We start from the raw sequence: 26,324 nt of genomic DNA, 5'->3' as shown, positions 1-26,324 counted from the left end.
TACTCCATCCTCTGTGGATCAATCGGACTGTATGGCTGAGTTGCTAGGCCACAATATGAGATCCGATAATTATGAGGAACCCTCTTTATCTAAAATCTTGCAGGCACTAACTACCCAGAGAGTGGAAGTGCAGGAATATTATCTCCAAGCCACTGCCGATAACCTGGATATCAAACAGGCGTTCATGGAAGCCACTACTAAGGTTGCCTCACTCTCCTCAGGCGTTTCTAATCTGCAGCAGAGGGTCATGACTGTGGAAGAATCTAGCACCACTACCGCCGGTTCTGTTAAAATCCAGAAGGCCTGATAACAGCCTTATAGGTTAATGTCAAGGACATAGAAAATTCGCAGCGGTGCAACAATCTGAGGGTTTTCGGTGTTTCTGAGGGGAGGGAATGCTCAGAGTCCATTGTTTACATAGTCAGTTTATTCCAGCAGCTGTTTCCAGATCTATTTGATTTGGATATAGATTCACAGGTCCAGCGGGCACATCGGTTACCTCCCTCCACCCCACAACGGCTTCAAGGCAGGTCACGCCATCCTCGTCCTATATTGGTATATGTAGGCAATTTTTTGATTTGTCAAGTGCTATATTTTAAAGCCTGCATCACTGCTCCTGTCGAATTGGACTCAATGTCTATATTCTGTAGGTCGGATCTCTGCAAGGCTACAATGGATCAGCGGTGGTGGCTCTGCCAGCTGATAGACTTGCTCAAAACAGGATTCACACTAGTATTTTTGCAGGAACCCGCTCGATTGAAAGTATTTAAAGATGGGCGGACGTACTTTTTCTACACAGAGATGGACGCAAAGCAAGCTCTAACTCGATGGGAGTCTAGCGGCTCAACCTAGTGTTGGGGGTGGGCTCTCGGATATCCGATGGTGGGGCTTCAATGGTGAAAAGGAGTTTTTGAGGAGACATTCTTGAGGATTGTATTGTTGGACTTCTTCTTTATTGTTTTTCTTTTCTGAATTCAAACTCACTTTCTTTTTATACACTGTGGTGGTTTAATGTGGTTGTAAGAGGTTGTTTGGGGGGACGGGGTAAGGTGGTTGGGGAGATTGGGAGCTCGGGCGGTAGCTCTCTGTAAGCTGTAAGTCAGCAACAGCAAGGGAAGGGGATGATTCCTTTCTGTTAGAACTGGGGGGTGGGTTTAGCTGGGCTGGTGTTGCTTTCACCAGAGATTAGATCCAAGCAACTTTTCAGGCATGTGTGGGGGAGCGGTTGGTTGGGGTAAATAGGCAGGGCACAGTCAGAATTTTATATGTAAATGACACGTGGCAAAGGGACAGTGCAAAAGGGGGTGGTAGCAGAGGGAAAATTAATCAATGTCTCAGTTAAAGTTCATCTGTTTGGGCGTTGCAGGACTAAACCAAGCTAGGAAGTGACGATTAGTGCGCAAGGAACTTTTGGCCTTGAAACCACAGATACTTGCCCTTACTGAAACCCATTTGGCCTACAACGATAGGTCCATGCTGATTCAATTAGGGTTTGATGCCTCAGTCTGCACCTCCTAGTCAATCTCAATATGGGGAGTTGCCTTGCTGAAGTCCAAGAATTTACATTTCTCAGTACTGCAAACTTAAGCAGATCCTAAGGGGAGATAGGCAATAGCACAGCTGTTGATTTCCGGGCACACACTGACCATCTGTCTAGTTTATTTGTCCCAATATCGATAACCCCGAAATATTTTACTTTTTAAGTACTGAACTATTGGGGAGGGATGGGATTTGATTGTTATGGGGGATTTTAACTGTATTATCAATCAGAGGATCAATACTACAAATTGTAAGACATTGAGTAGAATGTGTAGAACTTGAGCAGCAATCCTCGAGCTCATGCATATTCATCAACTTGACAATGTTTGTAGGACGCTCTACCCTGCGCTTCCAGGGTTCACGTGTTATTCTAATCCACATAAACAACCTTCAGGTATTGATATGATTTTTGCTAAGAGATCACTCTTGACAAGCGCACATATGGAAATCTGTCCCGAAGTAACATCTGAGCCTAACCCCCTCGTGTTAACATTCTGGAAGCAGCAGAGCATAAGGGGTACTCATCGGCCTTTTTCACTTACTCCACAACACGGTGTATCGTACCCATGTCAGAGCAGCGCTTGGTGAATATTTAGGTAACAATAGGGGTACTGCAGCAGCCCATGTAGTCTGGGACTGTATAGAAACCTTTATTAGAGGGGCGACTCTACAATTTTTTTTGCCCAGAACAGGCATTCAGTCCAAGAGATGACAAATCATCATGATAATCTTGGATTAGAGTGACAGCATGCACAGGTTGTTAAGGCCAGGAATGTGACTGAATCAATGATCTATTCACAGCTTTTAGAAAAATGGTCCATCTTGAATAGAAGACTTACGGAGAAAATAGCTGTTAATGTTCAGGTTTATAGCACTCATGCCAGCCCATGCATTTACTTTGACAGCACAATAATCAATCTGTATATATGCAGGCCAAGCTCCTTCATGTTTAGCATCATGAGATTGGGCGATGATTCACATTCATTAAGAATTAAGTGATTGCACATTCCCATTTCAGTGAAATACAGCATGGAAAAGTCTGTCACTGAACAGGATGCCTGTCAACTGGGTGCTTCTGGATGTGGACAGGGTTGCCTATCATTCTGGCAGTGGGTAATGTCCACAGACGTTTAAATGTATCTACCAGGATATAGGACTAGTTAATCCCTCCCTAATGGAGACATGTTTATTTATTTATTTACTTGCTGTATTTGTAAAGTGTAACACTTATCCCCTTGGAGATGTCATGGCGCTGGAAACTGCCTATCAAGCTGAAGTCAGAAAAAAGGCGATGTCTGAAAAAAGCCATGTTTTTAGGTATTTCCTAAACCTATCATAATTATCAGTGAGATGGGACTTATCCTTTTACAAATTAAGCACTGGGCTAGTTGAAAGCCATTATAAGTAAGCATATTATACAAATATTTCTAGTAAATTCAAAAGGTATTGGCTAAGGCAAAGGCAAGACCCAAAAAACACATATAATACTAGTGAAAAATAAACATGTTGGGGGGCAAAATTATTGGTTTCTTAATCCTTTATGGAGCTTGTTTCAGAAAGGGTGTATGGTAAAAAGGTACAGTGGTCAGATGTGACGTGCATGGAGTATATTTATTTCAGTGTGTGCTGGCCTAATTCAGCCTCTTTAACCCAATTGCTGCGGGGGTAATTCTCCCACAGTGCAGGGGCGGGGGGTGAGCACGGCGCCGCGGTGATCGTGACGAGACCAGCTCCTCATGAGTCACAGTGGAGCTGTGCTCATGACGAGCTGGTCTCGTCACGTCTCTGCCCACTGATTAATTCTCCCGCACAGGCTAGGAATCAATTGCGCGTGGGCGGAGCGCAGCCGTTATGACAAGACCAGCTCGTCATAAGCACAGCTCCACTGTGACTCATGACGAGCTGGTCTCGTCATGAGCACCGAAGGAGTTAAAGGAGGTATTGTTTATTTTACTGTTTTACAAGGCTAGCTAATGGAAAGAGGTCAATATATGAAACATCACTTATGAGTCTTTGGCGGACTGCACCCGTAAATGCCATATTGCTGTTGTAGCATATTCCCGATCCCTGGAGTATGCAGATGAAGTACATCATACAGGAGCTATAGTTAAACAATCCTTTCTTTCTCAGCATACACTCAAACACTGTGTATTACATCCTACTTTTCAGATAACTACACCTTGACACCTCCCAGCATATTATACAGTTCCTGTCTAGAGCCCGCCCCAGAACCACAAGTTCTAGTGAGTATAACGCCAATGTGCTACAGCTGCATCCAGAGGCATTGGTGCATTAGGAGGCTCACCTGAGGATGTAGTTCATGCAGACAATGCTGTTGGCATGGAAGTTGCGACCACTGTAGATTACTGTAGCATCAGTCTGTATCCAGACATAGCCACCGTGCTTGGACAACATGCGGTACTGTGCAGTGGACATCTGGCCTTTGCTTAAGACTGTGGAAAAAAATATTTGAATATAGTTGTGAAAAAAAGTTCACTTGGCCTCTCTCTTTTACAGTTTAACCTTCACCATCTTTGTTCTTCACCATAATTGTGTTTAGGACTGTGTAGTAAGTTAATGCTTGATGAAAAATGATGCTTCTGCCCACTCATGACTGTGTGCTGCACACTCGATGTCTGCGTTTTATAAGGCAGGAGACTGCTGCCTGTGTGAAGAATGGCCCCGCCACCCACACCTAGGAGCGTGGCGCCCTTAGTGGCATCACGGGCAGGAGCGGATCCTGTCCTTCTGGCCTGAGGGAGATAGAGGATGCCGGAAGTGAAGGGGTGGTCGCATATGTCATCAAGGGGCGTAGGCAGCCCCCTCCCAAAAAGTTAAAAGCAGAAGGAGAGTGGGGGAAGCCCTCTTTGTCCTCTCCCTCGGATGTGGAGAAGCCGGACCAGCAGCAAATTACCCACCCACCCATCCCTAAGATAAAAGGACAAGTTGGCGGGGTACCAGGTAAGATAAATGGTATGGACTCCTTTTGGCATGGGCTGTCCAACCCTGGAACATGGCGAGCATTCAATAGGGGCTCGGGACTGGCGGGGGGGGGGAACTGACCTGCTGGTGGTCCTGGACTCTCCTGCCCTACCCGAGATGCCGGTGTGTGTAGTAAGAAACTTTGGAGGGGGTTCCCTGGTGTGCAGTAACCCTGGTGGGGCCAAGTCGTTAAGCATTGCCCTGGTGGTAGTGCCTCTGGGATGGAGGACTGGTAGGTACCACCAATAAAAACAGTGCAAGTTGTGGCCTGCTGGCACAACAAGAACAGGGGGATTCATTATCAAAGTGCATTTATGGAGATCCTTATGGTGAAGGGGCTATCGCTGGAATGTAAGTACAGTCTCAATTGTGGCTGATATGTTTTCTTCGCAAGTCTGCTTCTTTTACACCATGTGTACTTGATTTGGTTTTACTCATGAAAAATTGGTCAAGATGTTACAGCCAACCAACAATTAAAGATTGCGTTATTTGAAGGTGTAATAAAAGACTACGCAGTGAAGACCAACTATTGGTTTGATGTGTATCTGTGGAGCAAAGGGTGGAGAGGGTAAGGTTGTCAATCTTGCTGGGGCAACTTGCACGTTGTATGCCTACTACGGCAAAGTACACTGCTGTGTGTACGACAGAAGAATGCATTCCTGACTGTACTGATTAGGCACGTACCTGGTGGTTAGTGTCCTTGCCTCACCATGTCATCTGTCACTTAATCATTAATCCTTTCTTTGTGTGAGTATATAGAAGGTCCGATTTGTGTGCCACAGTTCAGGGAACTCCTGCTTGAGTGTGGTTGACACCCATGTCAGTGCGGTGGTGTACTAGAAACATTTCACTATGTTCGAGTGCACTAGACACTACTGCTTGTCATTGAGTGTAAAGCATGCCCCTGAATGTAAATAGCTGTACCGGAAAATCATGCCAGTGCAAGATGTTGGAGTATGAGACCTCTGATGCGTGGACCAAGCTCTGCATACGTACGGGTCTGGTGGCATTTTCTTATAAGTTCTCCATCCAGGGCGTGGCAGTAGTCATACACTGAATGGCCTTGCAGCTCACTCTGGCTATACCCAAGAAGTTCTTTCACCCTGAGGGGCACATAGAGAGTAGATGACAAGAAAATGTATCAGTGAAACCTAAAGGGTTTGCAAGAGTCCAGGACCCAAAATCGCTGCATACATATACATTGCTCCCTCCACCTTGTTCGCCCATCATGTTGTCTTCAACACACCTGGAAAGACTTGTTCACACCACTAGTGTGTGAGTGAGTGGATACACCAGCAGAGTAGGTTTATTAGCTACATTGTTATGGTACTGCCAAAATAGCTATACTAACCAAGTAGTCAATACATTTGGAGGGTTTAGGTGCAAACCTCTTACTTGTAGGGAGTAAAGTCTCACCTCTCATCGCAGTGTGTAAATTTCATGTCCAGGGTGTGTCGGCTCAAGAAGGTGTCAGCAACCAGGCGTTCTTCTGGCTCACAAGGGAAGCAGATAGGCTCACACAAAAGCACCAGGCATCCCCCAGGGTCTCCTGTCATGTTGGAGGGTGGCTTAGACTGTCCTCTGCAGTGTAATACCTGCCAAAGAGTCAACAAATTGAAGAAGTGTGACAACTGGATTTAAGTTACTTGATTCGCTTGGGTAGCTCTACACTGGGAGGTCTAATGCATAAAGTCAATATAAAGTGTTAAGTCTAGCAATAAATGTAATTTGTACGGTTTTATATTATGTCATTCCATGTTAGATTGTTTAACACATTATTAAAAAGATTTTTGGTGCTGTAGAGATTGGCTTAAAATATTAAAGACTGACTCAACGCCAATACTACCTATTAACAAGCATTGGCAAAGCAAATAGATTTGTGTTGTCAGACAGACCTTAGGCTTTGTCAATTCCTTGGTTTCGTTTTTTCAAGTATTTGTAAAAATGTTACTTGTTAAGGAAATGCCAGGCCCTTTGCAATGTAAAAGATAAAGGATGTTGCCTTACAGCTAGAGCAGTCAACCTCGAAGCTGGGGAACCGGTTCGAATCTCGGAAATGAAACTCAACATCCTGCTATTCTGGGAAAATCACTTAGGGCCAGATGTAGGTAGCCAAATACTGGTCGGTAACGGCCGAAAATACCGAATTTCGGCCATTACCGACCGGTATTCGGAGAATGAGATGTAGGGGTCAAAAAAAGTCAGAATCGGTACATATGAATCGGTAAAATACCGATTCCAAATTTACCGACTCAGAATTTACAGATTCAAAATGTACTGATTCGGAAATTACCGAATTCTTATTTACCGAATCGGAAAATAAGAAATCGGAAAAAATGACTTTTGAGATGTAGGAGACTCCAAAAATACTGAATTTCATGAAATTCGGTATTTAAGAGTCGGTATTTACCATGGATTGAAAGCAGGTGGTAACCAGGTGCAGGCTATAAAAATGGACCCAAAATGCAACAGTGTGACCAGAATGGTGGCATTCTACGTGATAGCAAGGCGGCTACGGCTACAGGAAGCAGAAGAGAGGGTCTGGCTAAGGGAGGAGCAAGTGTACAGGTAGAGGATAACGCTATTCCAACTCACAGAATCAGAGATCCTGCAAAGGTACAGGCTACACCCCCAAACCATCCTGGGCTTGATCAGGGACCTGCACCCACTTTTAGAGCACCCCACCCCAAGGGCCCATGCCATCCCACCTCATGTGCAGGTGCTCTGTAGCCTACACCTGCTTGCATCTGGGAGTTACCAGGGGGTGATTGCTGTGGCAGGTGGGGTGTCTCAGAGCTACCTGTTCCATTTTTTCAGGAAGTTGCTTGACGCCATGATGCAGAGGATGGATCATTACATCAGCTTCCCCAGCACACACGTGGAACTACTCAAGACCAAGACTGACTTTTACCAAATAGCACAGTTCCCACATGTGATTGGCTGTATTGATGGCACCCACATCCCTATATGCCCACCTGCTGCCACAGAGTACATATATAAAAACATAATCACAGATATTGTGGCTACGTTCCAAGGCAGTACCCACGACTCCTACATCTTTCAGAACAGTGGGATCTACACACGCCTTGCTGCAGGTGATTTTGGGGAAGGAAACCTGCTAGGTAAATAACTGTGATACACCCTAATTGAAAATGCACATGAATGTATTCAGAGCATGTAACTCATGGCACTTTTTCTAGGCGATAGCGCTTATGCTGTGCGGTCCTTTGTCCTCACCCCCTACCTGAATCCATCTACAAGGAGTGAGAGATGTTACAATGTGGCAAACAGAGCAACACGCAATGTTGTGGAGCGCACTTTGGGAATTTTAAAAAGCAGGTTCCGCTGCCTCCACAAGAGTGGAGGTGCAAGGCAGTACACTCCTATCATCTGCTGTAAAATCATTGCGACCTGTGCCATGCTGCGCAACTTGGCCACTAAGAAAGGCACAGAAGTGGAAATAACACATCATGAGGACATTGATGATGGAACTGAACAGCCAGAGTCCTATGCAGCAGGAGTACCACCAGCTACTGATGGGAGAATGAGACGGGCAGAGATCACACGCAGCTATTTTTAAGTAAGTAAGGAGACAGAGCCAGGGGTTCAATTTGAAAGACGTAGTTTATTGGGCACTACGGTTATTGTCTAAATTCACATCTTTGTAGTCCAAATTGTGCCTAGCCTAACTAGGTGGACACGGGTTACCTCACCCTAACATGTCCTCTGGAGTGTGGGCTTCATTACTGTCTGAGCCGACGCACAACACTGCAGGATGCCTGGAGTTGGGATTGTACATTGGCTGATGTGCCAGGGCCTGTAGTTTGCCGTCTGCTGCTCCTCCTAATGTCCTGTATAGGGGTGCTGCTGCTTCTCCTGCTAGTGGTGTCATCAGTGTCCTCTACACCTACATCTCCTGTGTTCGCTGACTGGTTTGTCAGCAGCACTTCCATCGCTGTTGTAACTTTCCCCATCCACCTGGTAAGATCTGTGCAGCTGTGCACCAGCCCCTCCTGCATTGCAACAGAACCGCGACATAACAGGGAAGTTGCAGTTGCAAGACGTTTTATGGCCTTTGTCTGATGTTGCATGCATGCACTGCCTCTCCCTGCGCCTCTGTGTGCGGTCTTCATGCAGTTCTTCACAAAGTGACATCACACACTGGGACATGTCCCTCATCCCTTCTGCCATGTCCCTCATGCTATCCGCCATTGAGGTGATGCCCCAGTTCATGTTATCCATGTTACTGTTCATGTGGCGCATTTGTCTTTGTACTGCAGTAATTGCTATTGCCTGCAGGCGCTGCACCTTGACCATCGTGGCCTCCAGCCCACAGAAGACCCCGTCACCATGGCCACTTGTGCTTTCCTCCCGGACCCTACGGCGTCTTGCGCCTCTGTGCACAGATACAGGAGTGGAGGGAAGACCAGCAATGTTTGTCTCCACAGGCTCATTTTGATTTTCATCCTCCCTTTTCTGTTCAGAGGAGGTTGCAAGGATTTGTAGCGGGGGAACATCATGCCTCCTGGGCCTGAAGACTTCCGAAACCTCTGAGGCTGCTGATGGAGATTGTGTTTGTGGGTCCTGCATTGGAGAGTCATAGAGCAGAGGCGACAATGGATGTTATATGGCGCCTGCCTCTGTTGTTGCAGGTGCATGTGCAGTGGGTGCTGGAGGTGTAACAGTGCTGGGCCCTGCACTCATGGTTCCATCCTCACTCCTCTCCCTTTGGGCCACCCTCTTCTCCCTCTCTTGCACAGTCTTGCACAATGACTCCCCTGTGGACAGATATGAACATTGGCTTAGTGGTGCTTTCACCGTGTATTTCTATATTACATTACAATTCAGTCACACAATTTCATGGTCCTCAACTGCTTCTTAATGTAGTGTGTGGCATGCCTGACATTCTTTCATGATGACTGCACTGATGTATGTTGAAATGACTACAACTCCCATGATGCATCGCTGGTGGATACAAAAGCCTGTACTGGAGTGTGTGACACACAGCCACATTGTGGAAGGGGGACAGGCTAGGGGGAGGAATTATGGACATGTCCCTTACCATGTTTTGTTGGAAGCTCGGGCTGAGCTGTCAGCATCACCAATCCCATATAGGCTCTCTGGCTCCAGGGTGGATTCCACTAGCTGTTCCAGCTCCGTAAGGGCAGGTGCCCTGTTCCTTCCTCCACCTGTGACATTGGTCTCTTTTCTCTGTGAAGCCAACTTCTTTTTAGTAATGAACCGCAGATCATACCATCTTTTCTTGAGGTCCTCCACTTCTCTTGTAGTCACCCCTATGGCGTTCACCTTAGCCTCGATTCCCAGCCAGGTATTCCTCTTCACAGCCTCTGATACCTGCAGAGACTGCTTTCCAAACAGCTGTGTGTGGTGCCTTACCACCTCCTCCACCAGCACCTGCAGTTCACCTGTGCTGAACTTCATTTTTCTTTTCCGATCTGCACCTTCCCTCTGGGAGTCTTGTGAATCCATCCTGCACTTCTGCACAGCTCAGCTCACAACAGCCAGTCAGTGTGTAACAACTCTCCTTGATGTTCAGTTACTCTGCACCTGCCTGGGTGTGGCCACTTCCTGGTTGTGGGGTGGGGTGGATGCACAGGATTGGTTGGTTCCTCTGTTGCTTGGTTGAGGGGTGGGGTGGAGGCATGTGATTGGTTGTTAGCTCAATTGCTTATTTTTTTGTGTCTCCGATTCGGTATTTACTGAATCGGTATTTACCGATTCGGTAAATACCGATTCGGTAATTCCAATTCATTCCTATGGGCATCCAGGCCATAGGAATGAATGGGAGTTACAGAATCGGTATTTACCGAATTGGAGATTCCGAATTTTACCGATTCAGTAATTTTTACCGAATTTTTTGCTACATCCTATTTTCCAATTCTTAAAATACCAAATCCGTAAAATTCAGTATTTTATAATTGGAAGAAATAAATTACCTACATCTGGCCCTTAATCTCCCCGTGCCTATCAAAAATAAATGTGTCCATCTCTAACAAAACTGGTGCTCATGTAAAGCGCTCTGATACCCGATTTCTTGGGTCTAGTTCGTAATATATAAAACCAAAAAATAAATAAACAGTGGCTAGAAAGAAAATAAATTTTTGATAGTAGTCCCTGGTACTGAAGGGAACTATTTTCTGTGGATGTACGATTTGGGGAGATTTCAGAAAGTTGTAATTTACAGGGAAGTTATCCAATGGCTGAATGCGATGTTTTAAAGTTAGATTGTGCGGGGTGGAATGCTAAACGCCGGTTCAGGTTTCCGAGGTTGGCAGTTGTGAGCCAATTTTGGGACATGCAGTGAAGTGGCAGTATGCTGTTTGAAAATAAAAGCCTGTTTTCTACATTTGGAGTTTGTTGGTCGTGTTGCTTGTCACAACACTGAAGTGGGCTGATATATTGCCCCATGCTGTAGAGGGAGAAAGAAAAATGTGAATAACACAACCAAAAACCCAGTAGGTGAAGAGGGCTGTCTGAAAGTACATTATATATCATTTTAGTAAAACCAAATGTTTTCTTCACTACGGAAACAAGGGGAGAGAGTTCCATTGTTTCATAAAGGTCTAAATCACTGCACACAAATGACATACAATAAAATAATCAGTCTGCAATGGCTGGTTAGTCATTGAACAAATTAGGTTAGTAAGTATTACAAGGAGCAACACCTTTTACCTATTTGAAGAAGAAAATTCCCTAACAATTTGGTCAGCTGTGTCCCCTCACCATTTTTTGTAAGTTATCCTGCCTTTTTGAGTAATGGCACCATTTGGTGTGAACTCTGAGTCTCAGGGACCTATCAACAGGGCCGGACTGGCAGTACCGGACATTGGGAGTTTTCCCGGGAGGCTGGAAGGGTGGGTAGTGGGTTTGCAATTGTGGGGACCGATTTAGCTACTCGAGGCTGGTTTTGCAGCAGTGCTGCAATATTGGCCCGCAGTAACAAAAGCAGCAAGCAAGCGTTTCTAGACTTCTGATACCAGACAGTGCTTGCCCAGGGTATCGTTTGAGAAAATTGCCAGGGCTGCTTTGGGTTCCCCAGTCCGGCCCTGCTTATCAAAATGCAAATTTGTGTTCCTTAGGGTCACCCTTTTGGGTGCACCTTCAGGACGGAGATGCATAATTTGTTTCCACATCCAGTAGTCACTATTCCATATTGCACATGCCCTGGCTGGTGCATCATATTTCTAGTTCTTGAGGTACATGGTTCCATCCAGAGAAGCTTCATACAGGCCTTCCCGCATAAATGAGGCCCTGATTGACTAAACTTTGATGCATCGTAGAACTGGAAGTTGCTGCGCTGCATGGTGTAAAACGGAGACAACAGAAATGCGCCATATCTACACTCTTGTAGGGGTGGTGCACTTGTGGCTGCCTTGTGCTAATGCAGGCTCCCTTGCATCACAACACACGTGTTTCCATTGTGGTCAGTGTAGTTTTTGTTGAAGAAGGAATACCTTCCAGCACAAAAACTATTCTTAGAGACTTTCTCCGATTTCAATGTGTGCCACATAATGCTTTGTGAACACTACTCATGCATCTGTTGTTAGGGTTACTGGTAGCGGTTAAAGAAAGTGTATTTTTGCAACATTTTGGGTTCCAATATAGATGATGGATTCTGTCCAAAGAGGAATATGCCAACCCCACCAATCCCCACTCCTTCCTTGGCTGTACTACGTTTTCCCACGCTTTCAGTAGGGAAAACCTGGGGTATCTCACCAAAGCAGCCTGATGTCACCTGAATGTTGGTAGTGACCCCTGCATTACATTCTGTAGAGCATATTCCCCGACTTGACAGACTGCCCTCATTGCCTGTACTGGCTGATTTTGTAAAATGCTTTGGCTGTGATAGGCAGGGCAGCATGGCCAAATTGCTGGAACCTGGGTGTGTAAAGTAGAGCTCTCTTGAACCTGGTGGTTGTACACCTTCTGGGAGTCAGCTCATGTGGTACATGCTTGCTGTTTGTGCTTTCTGAGTGTAGAAATGAGTGTTGCCTGTATCTTCCTTGCTAGGTCAGAAGCCTGAAGGGCCTGCTAGCCTGCCCTGCAGGTGTTGCTGACTTTGTCTGAGTAGGATCCCAAAACAAGTAACAAAAGTTCACAGATGTAGGCATAGCACTGTGATGCCCTCCCTGTCCCTCTCCAGAGACAAGAAAAGGGCTCCACTCCTCACAAACTCCATTGCTACAAGTGTAGGTCAGCTGTGTGCTAACGACGTCTGTTTCAGTTCGAGGAGAAGTCTTACTTGCTGCACAGTCTATCTTTTCCTGACTTATGATCTCATCATCATCAAAATACTTTATTCGTCATTTTACAACCATAAAAGCACACAACAAATAAAACAAACATACATACTACAAAGTTTAAGAAAAGAGCACCATAAAGCCTTATAAAACATGCCGCAGTTTCAAAGCAGACAAAGGCTTATAAAAAAGTAAAAAGTCCATTGTAAAATACCGAACAAAGGGGCATATTACCAACAAGTAGCGATATTTGTCGCTGAATAGGCTTAGCGACGATGTTTTTATCGCTGCCTATCACCGGATATGTTAGCAGAGAAAACATGCTATTAGCAAAGTTTTTTCCATTGTGCTAAATATCCAGCGATAGCAGCAAAATGCGTGAATATCGCTGAGAATACAGAGATATTCACGCATTAGCGATAAAATGCTCTTAGCCATGTTATCCACCTCCCATTGGATAACATGGCTAAGAACTGGTCTGGGCAGGTGTTAGTATTTGGAGATATTCGCGCTTAGCGCGAATATTTCCAACGCTAAGCCTGCCTTGCTAATAGGCGATAGCGACGTTAGTGACTGCTTTCAGTCGCTAACTGGTTGGGTACGCCCACTTTGCATGTCATTAGGGATAAACATCGCTGACATGCAAAGCGGGCCCCAAACTGCTCGCTATCGCCTAAAAGCTGTCGCTAACATCCGTTAGATAGAATTATCGCCGCTTAGTGGCCGAAAACGGCAGCTAAATCGGCGATAATTGCCTATTGCCCCTCTTTGTAATATGTCCCAAAGTATTTTGATGTTGATGATGATTTATGATCTCATGTGTTTCCCATGCGGTTTCCATGGTTAGTGAAGTGTTGTCCTGTGAAGGAGAAGGTGAAGGAAAATAACAAAGTGCTTCAGAGTTTTGGGTAACTGGGTTGCCGGTGTCTGGAGTATTTGTAGCAGTTCCTCCTCTCAAGAAACACTAATGACAGATGATGGAAGATCTTGTGCGAAACCCTCTTTAAGTGAGATAAAATCACCTATAGAGATATCATATGAGCCATATGTTTCCAAGTTAAATCGTTATCACATGATTTCTTTCAGGGAGCTTGAATGTCTACAGATTTTTGTGTGGCCATAGCTTTCTTTTTGAAGAGTTTATTCACCTGCAATTTCTCCCCTGAGCGCAACATCGCCAAAAAGTTTGGATTAAAGTGAGCAAACAGGAAATGTAATTAATCGAAAACTAATCAAGAGTTCTAGACCTTGCAAGGTAGTATTACTGCGCATGCGCATCTGGCATTCTCTTTAACAATAGTTAACATCATATTTAACACCTTTATGATAAAAAAGTATTAACAATTCTCTCTGCATAAAGTGCTAAATTATGAATGTCTATTATATTTGCCCAGCACAGCATTCAACCTAGGAAGGTTTCCCTGCGCTTCCAATTAAATCTATTATAGGTATCCAAGCAACCTATTTGCATGCATTTGAACATTTTGAATAGCGAAAGGAGAAAATGATTATAGTGATGGGTAGTTTAATGATTGAAGGAGTGGGGTTGTCAGAGGTTCCAAGCAAAAACATGGTTGTAGTAGTTAGTGGTAGGTATTATATGATTACTGCGGGTGCATGTGTTATAGCTTCACCTTTGATGCTAAAATAGATAAGCTTAAGTTAATTTTTGTAATATTGGTGAAGGAGTAGGTAGTGGCTCAAAATACAATTCTAGTAGGGCCTACGGCGATTATAACACAGTTATCCGTAGCAATATTTTCAGCCAATAGACAAGCTCATGTAACTGCTTTGCTTGAATATTTGTAGTGAATAGCAAATTGTAGAAAAGACAAGTACGTACACCACTAGACAACGGTGTGGTGGGGTAGGTAAGAACCTTTAAGCTTTGCCAGACAGAGAGGGCAGCTTTGCATTGGTCGGTAAGGGCCATTGGTAGACAGCTCCACTGGTAAAGAGCAGCAGTTCAAGACACCTGTTGTGCTGCCACAGTGCGTCAGAGCAACTGGAAAGGTGACGGCGTAAAAGGAAAGGGCTCGTGCCACACCCAGTCGCTTAGCAAGGACACCCAGGATGTTCACAAATGCTGTGAGCGTAAAATAGATGCGCAGGCATTTACAAAATACATCATCTAAGACTACCTTTTTCGGCTACCTTGGAGGTGGTTGGAATGAGATCAAGATGTTGAATTCATAGTGTAAACACTGAGGAGCAGATTTACCCAAGCCGCTTGCGCCATTTTTGCGTCACTTCGAACGCTAGGGAAAATGGCGCAAAAGTGGTGCAAGGGGCTTAGAAATCTGCCCCAGAAAACCATTGATATGGCGCTATAGTGCTGAGGAGTAGGTTTTGTACTGACCGGGAGAAAAGTGGGTGGGTACCTTTGGCGTGATTCTTTGCTTAATGAAAAATGATGAGATCTACTGGCCATCTTGGTAAATCATATAATAATAGAGTCATGGCTTTGGACATGTGTGTTGCAGAGCTGTATCTCTCAACTCCCTTCTGTTTTAGCCACTACTATAATCGACAATAGCTTTGAACATACTCTGCGCTTTAACACGACTTTGTAGCCTTTGAATCCAAAGTTGGACTTAGACCTAAAGCAACCCTGGAAATTCTATAAAAAAACAGCCTGGTACTGTGCTCAGTTGGATAAGGGCGTCTCCGAGGTGAATGGGAGTTCGCCACACAAAACAATGTACAGTTTAAAAAAATATATATGTTATAATTAATTTAACAGCACGATTTTCCAAGTTAGCAGCCGTAAGTTGTTATCACAATAGTATTGCTGCTCTACTGCACCAATCCATGTATGTATGTGCCTATAAAAATGTGTGATATGGTAAAATAGTTGGATGGAGGTACATCGGAGTGGGAGCCCACTAATGACCATTGTGGCTATTGATTTAGTTTTGAATTTGGCATTGCGTATGGTAGGGAAAGAGGAAGTTAAGATGTCTCACTAGTGTGACGCTGAAACTGGATATATTATTGCTCATTCAAAACTATGACTGAAGAAACAGAGAGGCCATTTCAACCCGACCATGTTCTGACTGAAATATTATTCCACATAATGCAGACATTGATTCTTTTGATAAAGTCCTATTATAACATGTGAGTTAATGACGCCTCCTAATTAACAGGCATTGACAATTCTAATAGGCCTGGTTTATAACTGAAACTGGTGAGGTTAGGCATTCAGTAATTCAACATACACGTTTTGTGTGACTCATCCTTGCATTCATGCAACCATTTATCCACCCACTGACACATTCCTGCACTCACCCACTCACCCATCGACAATAAAATACGAACAATATGCATATGCAAGATAAATTAAACGAATAATGATACAAAAAAGAAATAAATGCTTGTGCCTAAGCCAGGATGGCATAAGTTTGTAATGAAAAATAAATAAATAATGAAACATGGCAGGGTATGGGTATCCTGGAAAGCGGAAATGGATAGTGTATCAATGTTTTAAGTTCCCAACATGGCCTCCCCGTTTAGAGGCAGCATTTCAGCCATCTTGGAAAAGTGAAATATTGACATACAAAGCACAACACCATTTGAAGATAGGTACTTAGTAAACATTGCACTGGCCAGCTATACTCTATCCTTGTTGTAGTGATTTAAGATTACTGACATGTTGCTTCTAATGTAGCTGTCATCTTGGAACAGTAAAATAATCACACATTATGGACAATAACATTCCTCATTGTTTGACATTTGTGAAGCAGTGGCCCGACGGAAAACAGAACACAGCAGAAAAAATGATCTTCTAGTAAGTGGGCCCGTCAAGTTCTCTGAGGAGCTTCTAGGAGGACAAAAAAAGGGGGAAAAGGAACCATATGAAGGGAGACCAATAACAGGAGAAAACGGAAAAGTAAAGGACTGGTCCACCAGTAACGGCACAGAAGAACACTCAGTTTTAGGTGGATGTGCATATTTGATCAGTAAAAATGCATTACTCACAGGGCAATGGAGCCAATGGCTTAGGGGGGCTGACCCATTGCTTCATGCTGGATGCTGTTGTGGGAGGAGGCAGAATGAGCATCACCCTCGAATCAAGCAATGGCAAAAGAGTGCGTAAAGGATAATATGTAGCATGTATCATTGCCTTTGTGGTATCCTGTTAGGGATCACAGTGGTGGTAAGTCAGTCTGGGCCTCCAAATGTCGAATATATGTAGCTGAAATGAGGATATATAAACGGAGAAGGAAAGGAAAGTCATGTTATGTATCCAGTGGAAATGTAGCAACCCGCTAGGGCAACTCCAAACAGCAACTGCCACAAAGAACGGTCTCAGAGCTCACAGCCTGGCAATTCTTGAATGGAACTGGTTCCACATCTCAAGAATACAACGCATCCCATTACCCCAAACATTGAACAAACTAAAAATGAAATAAACGCTAAAGTAATGAAAACAAAAACCACGAAAAAAATACACACACCTTCACCACCCACCCCCACCCATGAATTAACAAAATACATTAATTAACAAAATACTGTGAACACCATCACATACAGTTCAGTGCTGACCATGGCTGGATACAATGCTCAATTCCCCAAAACACATGCATTGGTTACTCACTTAAACGGAACCTAATCTATTAATTGTATAGGTATTCTATTTTGGAGAACACCTCTTATGCACATCCCTTCCTGTGGCATGAGTTGATGACATTAGATTTTCTTACAGAATTCTGCACTCCCTCCGACCTCAAAACCTCCCCACATTACTCACATTCCATTTCTTTCCATCTTCTAAAACTACCGTAAATCTACTGACATCTGCTATCTTTCTTGGCAAAGACCATTTTGATGTATCTTTCTTCACACCACCCAATATTCTTGCATGCACCCAATTCCTGGCATTCAATTCCAATGTTTTTTATTCCCATTGGTCATTTCCATACTTCCTCTGTTTTTCTCGTACATCTTGGCTACATCAACCCCCGATGTTTTTCTTTTACACATACAATTGAGTACTGCTTTGAAGCATGGCATACGACCCGCTACAACTGAATGGGTGATGCATCCATGGTGGAAATGGGTGTGATTCTTTGGCTCCAAACCAAAGTTTATTATCCCACACTTCCAATCAAGACCATTTTGAACTGCCAACTGTACATTCTCGTCCAACACCCTTATCAAATCTTTTTACAAGACCTTTTTCCCAGGGATGATCTACTGCAGTTGTCCAATGGTTTACTCCATTTATCATAAGGTAATCTTCAAATTCACCATCTACAAACTGTAGGCCGTTATCGGTAATGACTTCCCTTGGGTATTCCTCCCTGCGAAAAACTTCCTCACAAAATTCTACTATCACCTTTGATTTCACCTCACTCACTAAGGCCACTTCAGGCCATTTTTGAAAAATAGTCCATAAGCACTATAGCGTACATCCTTCTGCTTCCCTTCAATTTAAATGGGCCAAATATATCCATTGCTATCTTCTGTCATGCCCTCTCCTGAAGTTCTAGAGGAATTACAGTAGTTTCTCCAAACGCATGACTTTTTTTACTGCAGGCACCTGCTAAACATCCTCTCAAAAGTCTCTCAACATTTCAATCCATACCCAGCTACCAAACATTCTGTCTCATCTTTCTTTTAATGGAGGACATGCCACCGTGCCCCTCATGTAATGGCACCATCAATCTTTGTCTCAAGGCTCTTAGGACTAACAATTTGTCACCATGCCTGACAATACCATCGAAGAACTATCACTCAGACTAAACAAGCTTATAATCTAGATCCAGATCCTGGTTCTCGACATTATATTGCGGCAAAAGCACCACAATTTTCTGCATCTCCTCATTTATCTCTAAGGCTTGTTTCCAAACTTTTTAACTAGAACTCTCCACATGAGTTCCCACCCAATTATTTTCCTCATCAGCTACCTTAGCGGGCATTGGCAGCGGAAACAAGCAGTCAACATTAACATTTTTCACACCAGGAACATAACAAACGTTGAACACAAAGTCCTGTAATCTATAAATCCATTTTGCGATTAGGGGCATGGCCCAACCTGCACCCTTTATGATCCGTCATTAACTCAAATTCCTTTCCACACAAATAATTCCAAAAGGGTTGACCCCCTCACCAACAAGCTAGTGCTTCTTTTTCTGTAGTGTAGTTCTTCTACCCATCTCTAAGGGTTTGGGGGGCAAATCACAATCCTCTCTTGTCCCTACTCTACTTGCATGACGACAGACCCTAGCCTGTACATACTAGCGTCTGTGCATACAATACTACAGTTTTTCAAGTCCACAGATTTCAACTCCACCACTTGCACAATACAATTCTTTAAATCGCCAAATAAGTTTTGACATTCGGGTGTCCAATAGGCCCGCACCCATTTCCTCATTAGTTTTCTCATGGGTTGCACACTGATGGCAAAATGATCCACAACCTTCGCATAATCTATCACTAAGCTAAGAAACAAACTAAGTTGCCCTTTTGATTGCTTTAAAAAACGTATTCTTCAGGGAGGAGCTTCGCGGGCAACCAAGATGGCCGCGTGAGCTCGGAGCTCCGAAGACCCTCCGATCCTCCGCATTAATCCTGTCACATATCCTTCTCTGCGTTTGTGGAATATTAACTGCGAACCGACGCTGACACGGGACCCGTTGTCCGAACTCAAATCCGATGTTCCTTGGCGCAGTTACACCGTGTGGAAGTTTGCGGACTGCTGTGGGACCAGGGTCCGGGCCGGGGCTGGCGGGTGCGACACTGCCAGACGGAGGTGACGCGGCGCACGACTGGCTGTTCCGGCCCACGGCGAAGCTGGCATAGTGGCGGAGTGAGCGCGTGCCAGACGGAGTGCGGGGCAGCAAACCCCTAGCATCGGTGGGCCGGTGAGGCCTGGTGTGTGGACGGAAGTGGTGGCCCGGCGGCTAACCATGGCTGGCAAAGGCGACCCCGATAGATCAAAGCCTCGGGTCAGCAGAAAGTCAACGTACTCGCAATCCAACTTTATGGAGCGATACGCTCAGCCGAAGGGCTCGCCTGGTGTCTCTGCGAGACCCAAAGACTTACATCGAGAAGTGTCGCCTGAGGCTCAAGACCCTACGCTCCGCAACATAATGGGCGCCATTGAAGGCATGAAGGCCGAGATGCACCAGCAACATGAGGTGATGGTGCACAAGGTGGACACCCTGGCAATTGACGTTAACCTGCTTAGAGCGGACTTGGGCAAAACAAATGAGCGAGTCAAGTCGCTGGACATCAAGACCTCCAGCCTCACCACGGACGTCTCGGACCTACAGACCGAGGTCCGGAACTTGAAGTCGGCCAACGACCTTTTTGCGAGGAGGCTTGAGGATTATGAGGGTCGGGCCAGGCGGCAGAACGTCCGCATTATCGGTGTGCCGGAGGGGGCCGAGGATTCGGCTGTGGACCTTTTCGTCGAGGACTTGGTCCAGAACCATCTAGCCCCTAAGGGGCTTAGTAAGTTTTTCTCCGTGGAACGGGCGCACAGGATGCCTGGGGGCCGGCCGAAGGAGGGTGCCCCTCCGAGACCCATCATCGCCCGAGTGTTCAACTTTAGGGACCGTGACTCCATTATGCAGGCCTCAAGGAGCGGTGGGCCATTGAAGTTCCAGAATGCTGCCATTAATTTCTTTCCGGACTTCACTCAGTCCGTGCAGAGACGGAGACAAAGCTTCATGGAAGTGAAACACGCTTGCGGGACATGGGCATGAAATATGCTATGCTGTTTCCTGCAAAACTGAGGATCGAACATGGCGATCGGGCGCTGTTCTTTGACTTGCCGGAGGTGGTGGCGGACTGGCTCGACACCTTACCCCAGCGGCGTGAAGACAACGAGGAGCGGTCAGAAGAGGCTACAGGCGGCCACGACCGGCAGGAGTGATGAATGGCTACAGGATTTTTTGGACAATGGGTCTAACTTAAGCAGTTCGGTTTGGTAATCCTGTACTTATGGGGGGCTTTCCATGTATCTTTCTATTTGGAGGATGGGGGGGGATAGGGTCACCTCCTTTCTCCTCGGGGGCTTTTCGTAGATTAGTTTTTTCTAGGGGCGACAGGCACACTGCGATTTGAGTAGGCTCTTTAGTCTAATGCAGGGGTGCGGGGTGGACGGTTTCCTTGTTTTTGTTCTTGGTTTGATCCCTTTTTCTCTTCATTCCCTTTTTGGCAAGGCAATTGGTGGTTTGATTCTGGTAATGTAGCGACTGTGCCCGCTGAGGGTGGGATGGGTGTGGATTTCGATGATGGGGGGTAGGAAACTGAATGTTTTAAGCTGGAATGTCAATGGGCTGGGGGACCGGATTAAGAGGGGTATCGTACTACAAATGTTTAAGAGGTGTGTGCCTGATGTAATACTGTTGCAGGAAACGCATTTGGTTGGGAACAGTTGCCACGCACTCAATAGAAAGGGCTTCAAAATGGTGGCACACTCGGGGTTCTCCTCGGGGTCCCGGGGGGTGGGGATTATGGTGCGCTCGACCCTCCCCTTGGAGATAGACTCACGAGTGGTCGATGAGCGAGGACGTTACGTCGCCGTCACGGGGAGGTGGGAGGGGCGTACCCTGGTTTTAGTTTCGATCTATGTCCCCCCTGGGCTGCAGACGCGCACCTTCAAGGACCTTGGGGACGCTATTTTAGGTCTTCCCGAGGGGCTGCTTCTTGTGGGAGGCGACTTCAATGCTGTAGGTTCAGGGACGTTAGATAGATACCCATCCAGAGACCTCCGAGGTGCGCAGACCTGGCTTCCCGACTTTCTGGACACATAGGGACTTGTTGACTGTTGGAGGCTTCTGCATCCTACCCAGCGTCAATACTCGTTTCATTCAGGGGCTCACGGTAGCCTCTCCAGAATTGATTACGTCCTGACGTTAGCGGCCCATGCATCGGCGGTCTCTGAGGCCAGACTGATGGTGAGGGGCATCTCGGACCATTCTCCGGTCTGGGTGTCCTTCGATTTTGATATTGGGGTAGCTGAGAGGGTGGCGCCGATTAACCCGTGATACTTTCGTGATCCCAAGACTCGTGGACTCCTGGCCAAAGCCATGGAGCTTTACTTTGGTGGTTTGATTCTGGTAATGTAGCGACTGTGCCCGCTGAGGGTGGGATGGGTGTGGATTTCGATGATGGGGGGTAGGAAACTGAATGTTTTAAGCTGGAATGTCAATGGGCTGGGGGACCGGATTAAGAGGGGTATCGTACTACAAATGTTTAGGAGGTGTGTGCCTGATGTAATACTGCTGCAGGAAACACATTTGGTTGGGAACACGTGCCACGCACTCAATAGAAAGGGCTTCAAAATGATGGCACACTCGGGGTTCTCCTCGGGGTCCCGGGGAGTTGGGGATTATGGTGCGCTCGACCCTCCCCTTGGAGATAGACTCACGAGTGGTCGAAGAGCGAGGACGTTACGTCGCCGTCACGGGGAGGTGGGAGGGGTATACCCTGGTTTTAGTTTCGATCTATGTCCCCCCTGGGCTGCAGACGCGCACCTTCAAGGACCTTGGGGACGCTATTTTAGGTCTTCCCGAGGGGCTGCTTCTTGTGGGAGGCGACTTCAATGCTGTAGGTTCAGGGACGTTAGATAGATACCCATCCAGAGACCTCCGAGGTGCGCAGACCTGGCTTCCCGACTTTCTGGACACATTGGGACTTGTTGACTGTTGGAGGCTTCTGCATCCTACCCAGCGTCAATACTCGTTTCATTCAGGGGCTCACGGTAGCCTCTCCAGAATTGATTACGTCCTGACGTTAGCTGCCCATGCATCAGCGGTCTCTGAGGCCAGACTGATGGCGAGGGGCATCTCGGACCATTCTCCGGTCTGGGTGTCCTTCGATTTTGATATTGGGGTAGCTGAGAGGGTGGCGCCGACTAACCCGTGGTACTTTCGTGATCCCAAGACTCGTGGACTCCTGGCCAAAGCCATGGAGCTTTACTTCTCTGAAAACACGGGCTCGGTTACATCCGCTGTCTCCTTATGGGAGGCCTTCAAAACCGTCCTGAGGGGGGAGGCGTTCTCCTTAATAGCTGAGGTGCGGAGACGCAGGGACGTGGACGTGGTGACAATCGAGCCCGACATAGAGGAGATAGACTCTCAGTTGGAGGTTGGCCCGACGCCGGGCCTCCTACATGCTCTCTCACTCAAACAGTCGGAGTACCGAGCCATTGTCACGGAGGCGGCGAAGGCCATGGGTAGAGAGCAGCAGGGGCGAATCTATGAGGTCGGGGACAAGGCCGGCAAGCTTATTGCCTGGCTTGATAAGAAGGAAAGAGCCAGCCGCGTGGTCCCGGAGGTGCTGGGGGAGGATGGCACGGTTGTCACCGACCCCAGTGCTATTGCCCTGGTCTTCGCTGAGTACTTTGCATCCGTCTATGCCTCGGCCTCCGAGATGTTGGAGGAAGACTCTGGCGTCTTGCTGCGAGACATAGAGGTACCGTGTTTGTCGGAGACTGAAAAAGAGGACATGGATAGGGACATTACAGCGGACGAGACCGCTCTGGCGATACGCTCCCTGCGATCTGGCAAGGCTCCTGGCCCCAACGGCATCCCAGCGGAGCTGTATAAGATTAAACCGGATCTCGTTGCTTCGCCCTTGCAGGCTATGTTTCTTGAGGCGCGGGAGTCGGGTACACTTCCCCCCGACCAGAGGCTGGCCACCATTGTGGTCATTCACAAGGAAGGGAAGCCCAGAGACTTGTCGGTCGTACCGTCCTATCTCGTTACTGAACGCCGAGCCCAAGATATTGGCCAAATTGCTCGCTAACCGACTGGTTGGAGCGATTGGCGACTTGGTGCACCCGGACCAGTCTGGCTTTATCCCACATCGTAACACCGCCCTCAATCTGAGAAGACTTCATGGGGCCCTCGCGAGGATCCGCACCCTCCAGGAGCCGGCCATCTTGGTGTCCTTGGATGCCAAGATGGCCTTTGACTCCATTGAGTGGTCATACTTGTGGGCGGTGTTGGAGAAGTTTGGATTTGGTCCTGGGTTCATTAGATGGGTCAAGCTTCTATACGCCAGCCCGCTTGCCAACGTGGCGGTTAACGGCCGCGCATCGGCTTCATTCGCTCTCGGCAGAGGTACCAGGCAGGCATGCCCCCTGTCGCCCCTTCTGTTTGCACTGGCACTGGAACCACTGGCGGCGTGGCTGAGAGGGCATCCGGACATCAGGGGGATCAAGTGGTCCCCGGGTTTTGAGGACAGGGTGTCTCTGTACACAGATGACATTCTCCTGTACCTCACCTCGCTGTGTATGTCCCTCATTGTTGTATGTGATGTATTGCGCACCTTCAGCAGATATTTTGGCCTCGTCATTAATTGGTCGAAGTCCCACCTGTATGTCCTTAGGGGTGAGGTCCCGAGGCTCCCGCGGGACTGTAACATACAGGTCGCGAGGCAGGGGTTTAAATACCTGGGTATCTACATTTCTGCTGATCCCAAAGTACGTTATGCGAACAATTTGCTTCCCCCTCTTGCGCGCCTTCGGCGTGATGTGGAGGGGTGGCGGAAGTTGCCGCTTTCCCTGCTTGGACGGGCGGCCTTGTTCAAGATGATGTCCCTGCCCCGGTTTCTATACGTGCTTCAGAACACCCAGGATCTGGTCCCGTCTGGGTATTTTAGAGAGGTCGAGGGCCTACAGCGGACCCTGCTTTGGGATGGTAGGCCGCGCATCGCCATTACTAAACTGACCCTCCCGTGGTATGACGGAGGGATTGTGCTGCCTGACATCCGGAGGTACTATTGGGCGTCTCAGCTGGCTGCCCTTAATCACGGCTTCTATGGTCCAGCCATAAATCCGGGCTTTGCCATGGACCGGTGGCTCCTGGGTGATGGGAAATATTACAGGGCTCTGTACTCGAGGTCTCTGGATGGAAGAATGACAGGTCCCACTAAGACAGCGGTCCACATCTGGAGGGCGGTGACGAAGGCACAGGGGTGGACAGGCAGACTCACGATGACGACTCCACTCTATGACTCTGATCTGTTGGGCAAACTGTGGCATACCAAGGGGTTTGACCACTGGGACTTGATAGGCATCTCCAGGGTGGAAGACATGATTGCTAAGGGACAGGTCAAGTCCTTTGAAGTGCTGCAAAGAGAGTTTCAGTTGGGGGAAAGGGAGTTCTTCAGATATGCCCAGTTGAAACACGCCCTTCTGGCAGTTATGCCGGAGGGTGAAAAGATCCCTGAATCTTCCCTGTTGGAGGACAGGTTGCTGGACGGCTACATGCCCGACAGCGCTATCTCACTGACCTACAAGAAACTGATTAACGTCCGTACGGACCTTCTTCTGGGGGTGCGAGATCAGTGGACCCGTGATGGAATTGAATTGGACGACGAGGACAGGCAGTGTGCGGTCTCGTCTCCGAAGGAGGTGGCAATTCCGGCCAGACTGCGGCTAGTACAATTGAAAATCCTACATAGGGTTTATGTCACTGGCCCCCGACTGATCCACATGGGCCACTCGGTGGATGGTCTCTGTCGATGAGGGTGTGGTTCCCTAGCGACCTTCATGCACATTATATGGGAATGTAGGGTGGTGGCTGCATATTGGAGGCGAATACACGTAGTGATGGGTGAAGTAACTAGAGTTGACTTGTTGGCTGAAGCCCGGCGCTGTCTGTTAAACGTGTGGGGCCCCACGGATTATTCCAGTTCACAGACTCAATGGGTCACTCTAGGCAACATGGTGGCGAAGAGGGACATTGCACAGAAATGGGGAGCGGCTTTGCCCCCCACAGTGGAGATGTGGAAGGCTAACATGGACTGGTGCATGCTCCGGGAGAAGACGGTGTATGTTGCCAGAGGTAGGTCCAAGAAGTGGAACAAGATTTGGGGGCCCTGGAATGAGTATAGGGGTGATATCTGCCTCCCGCCGGATACAGCGCCCGCGGAGGAGCGACTGTCCCCTTAGCTCTTGACTCCGGCTGAATTATTGGTGTACAATTGTCCTGTCTCCCTTCCCCCCCGTTATCCATACATACGACCTGCTCGCATTCTTATTCCGCATACAGGCCCATCCTTCCCCTGGTGTGGGGCGATACTGCATTCACGTTCCTTTGCCTTGCCTTCTTGCACCGTTTAGGTGCTTTTCATTTATTGCATTGTTTTTTCTTTTTCATAAAATAAAATAAACCTCATATGATTTTGTACTGCATTCTGTGTGCACCACTCATGCTGCATAACGGCTTGCTGCCTAGCCTCCGGGATATATGGCTGAATAGCTGTGTACTACTATGTTGTAAATAAAGGTTTTCCAAAAAAAACGTCTTCTTTTGTCTAATACCTTCACCAGAAATCGGGTGGCATAGATACTCCACTTCCTTCACAGAAAATATGTGCTTCTTACTCTCTACCATGAGCCCTGCCTTTTCCACAACCTCAAACACCTCACACAAATGTCTATTGCGATCCTCTCTCTTCACTCCCCACCCCAGCAAAAAATTTTGAAAGTTACTAAATCCCCCGGGTTCATGAATGAGGTCAAGTGTTTGGACTGAGGATGTAGTAGTATTTGATGAAATGCATTGGACAAGTCTATGG

General features: G+C 46.9%; 1 protein-coding gene across 3 annotated transcripts in view; it reads right to left on the bottom strand.

The window, feature by feature from the left end:
* LOC147692313 (endothelial PAS domain-containing protein 1-like) overlaps positions 1–26,324 on the bottom strand; it is a 595,714-nt gene that overhangs the window by 276,715 nt on the left and 292,675 nt on the right. For all 3 annotated transcript variants that reach the window (XM_086938561.1, XM_086938562.1, XM_086938563.1), the window contains 3 exons: positions 5,938–6,116; positions 5,518–5,624; positions 3,845–3,992 (listed from right to left, as the gene is read on the bottom strand). In XM_086938561.1, coding sequence (XP_086794687.1) covers positions 3,845–3,992; positions 5,518–5,624; positions 5,938–6,116 — 434 coding nt within the window. The remainder of the gene's footprint in view (positions 1–3,844; positions 3,993–5,517; positions 5,625–5,937; positions 6,117–26,324) is intronic.

Source organism: Lissotriton vulgaris, chromosome 9, assembly GCF_964263255.1.
Source record: "Lissotriton vulgaris chromosome 9, aLisVul1.2, whole genome shotgun sequence".
NCBI lineage: Eukaryota > Metazoa > Chordata > Amphibia > Caudata > Salamandridae > Lissotriton > Lissotriton vulgaris.
The sequence above is the reverse complement of the archived record's forward strand: the minus strand, read 5'-3'. Positions and strand labels throughout refer to the sequence as shown.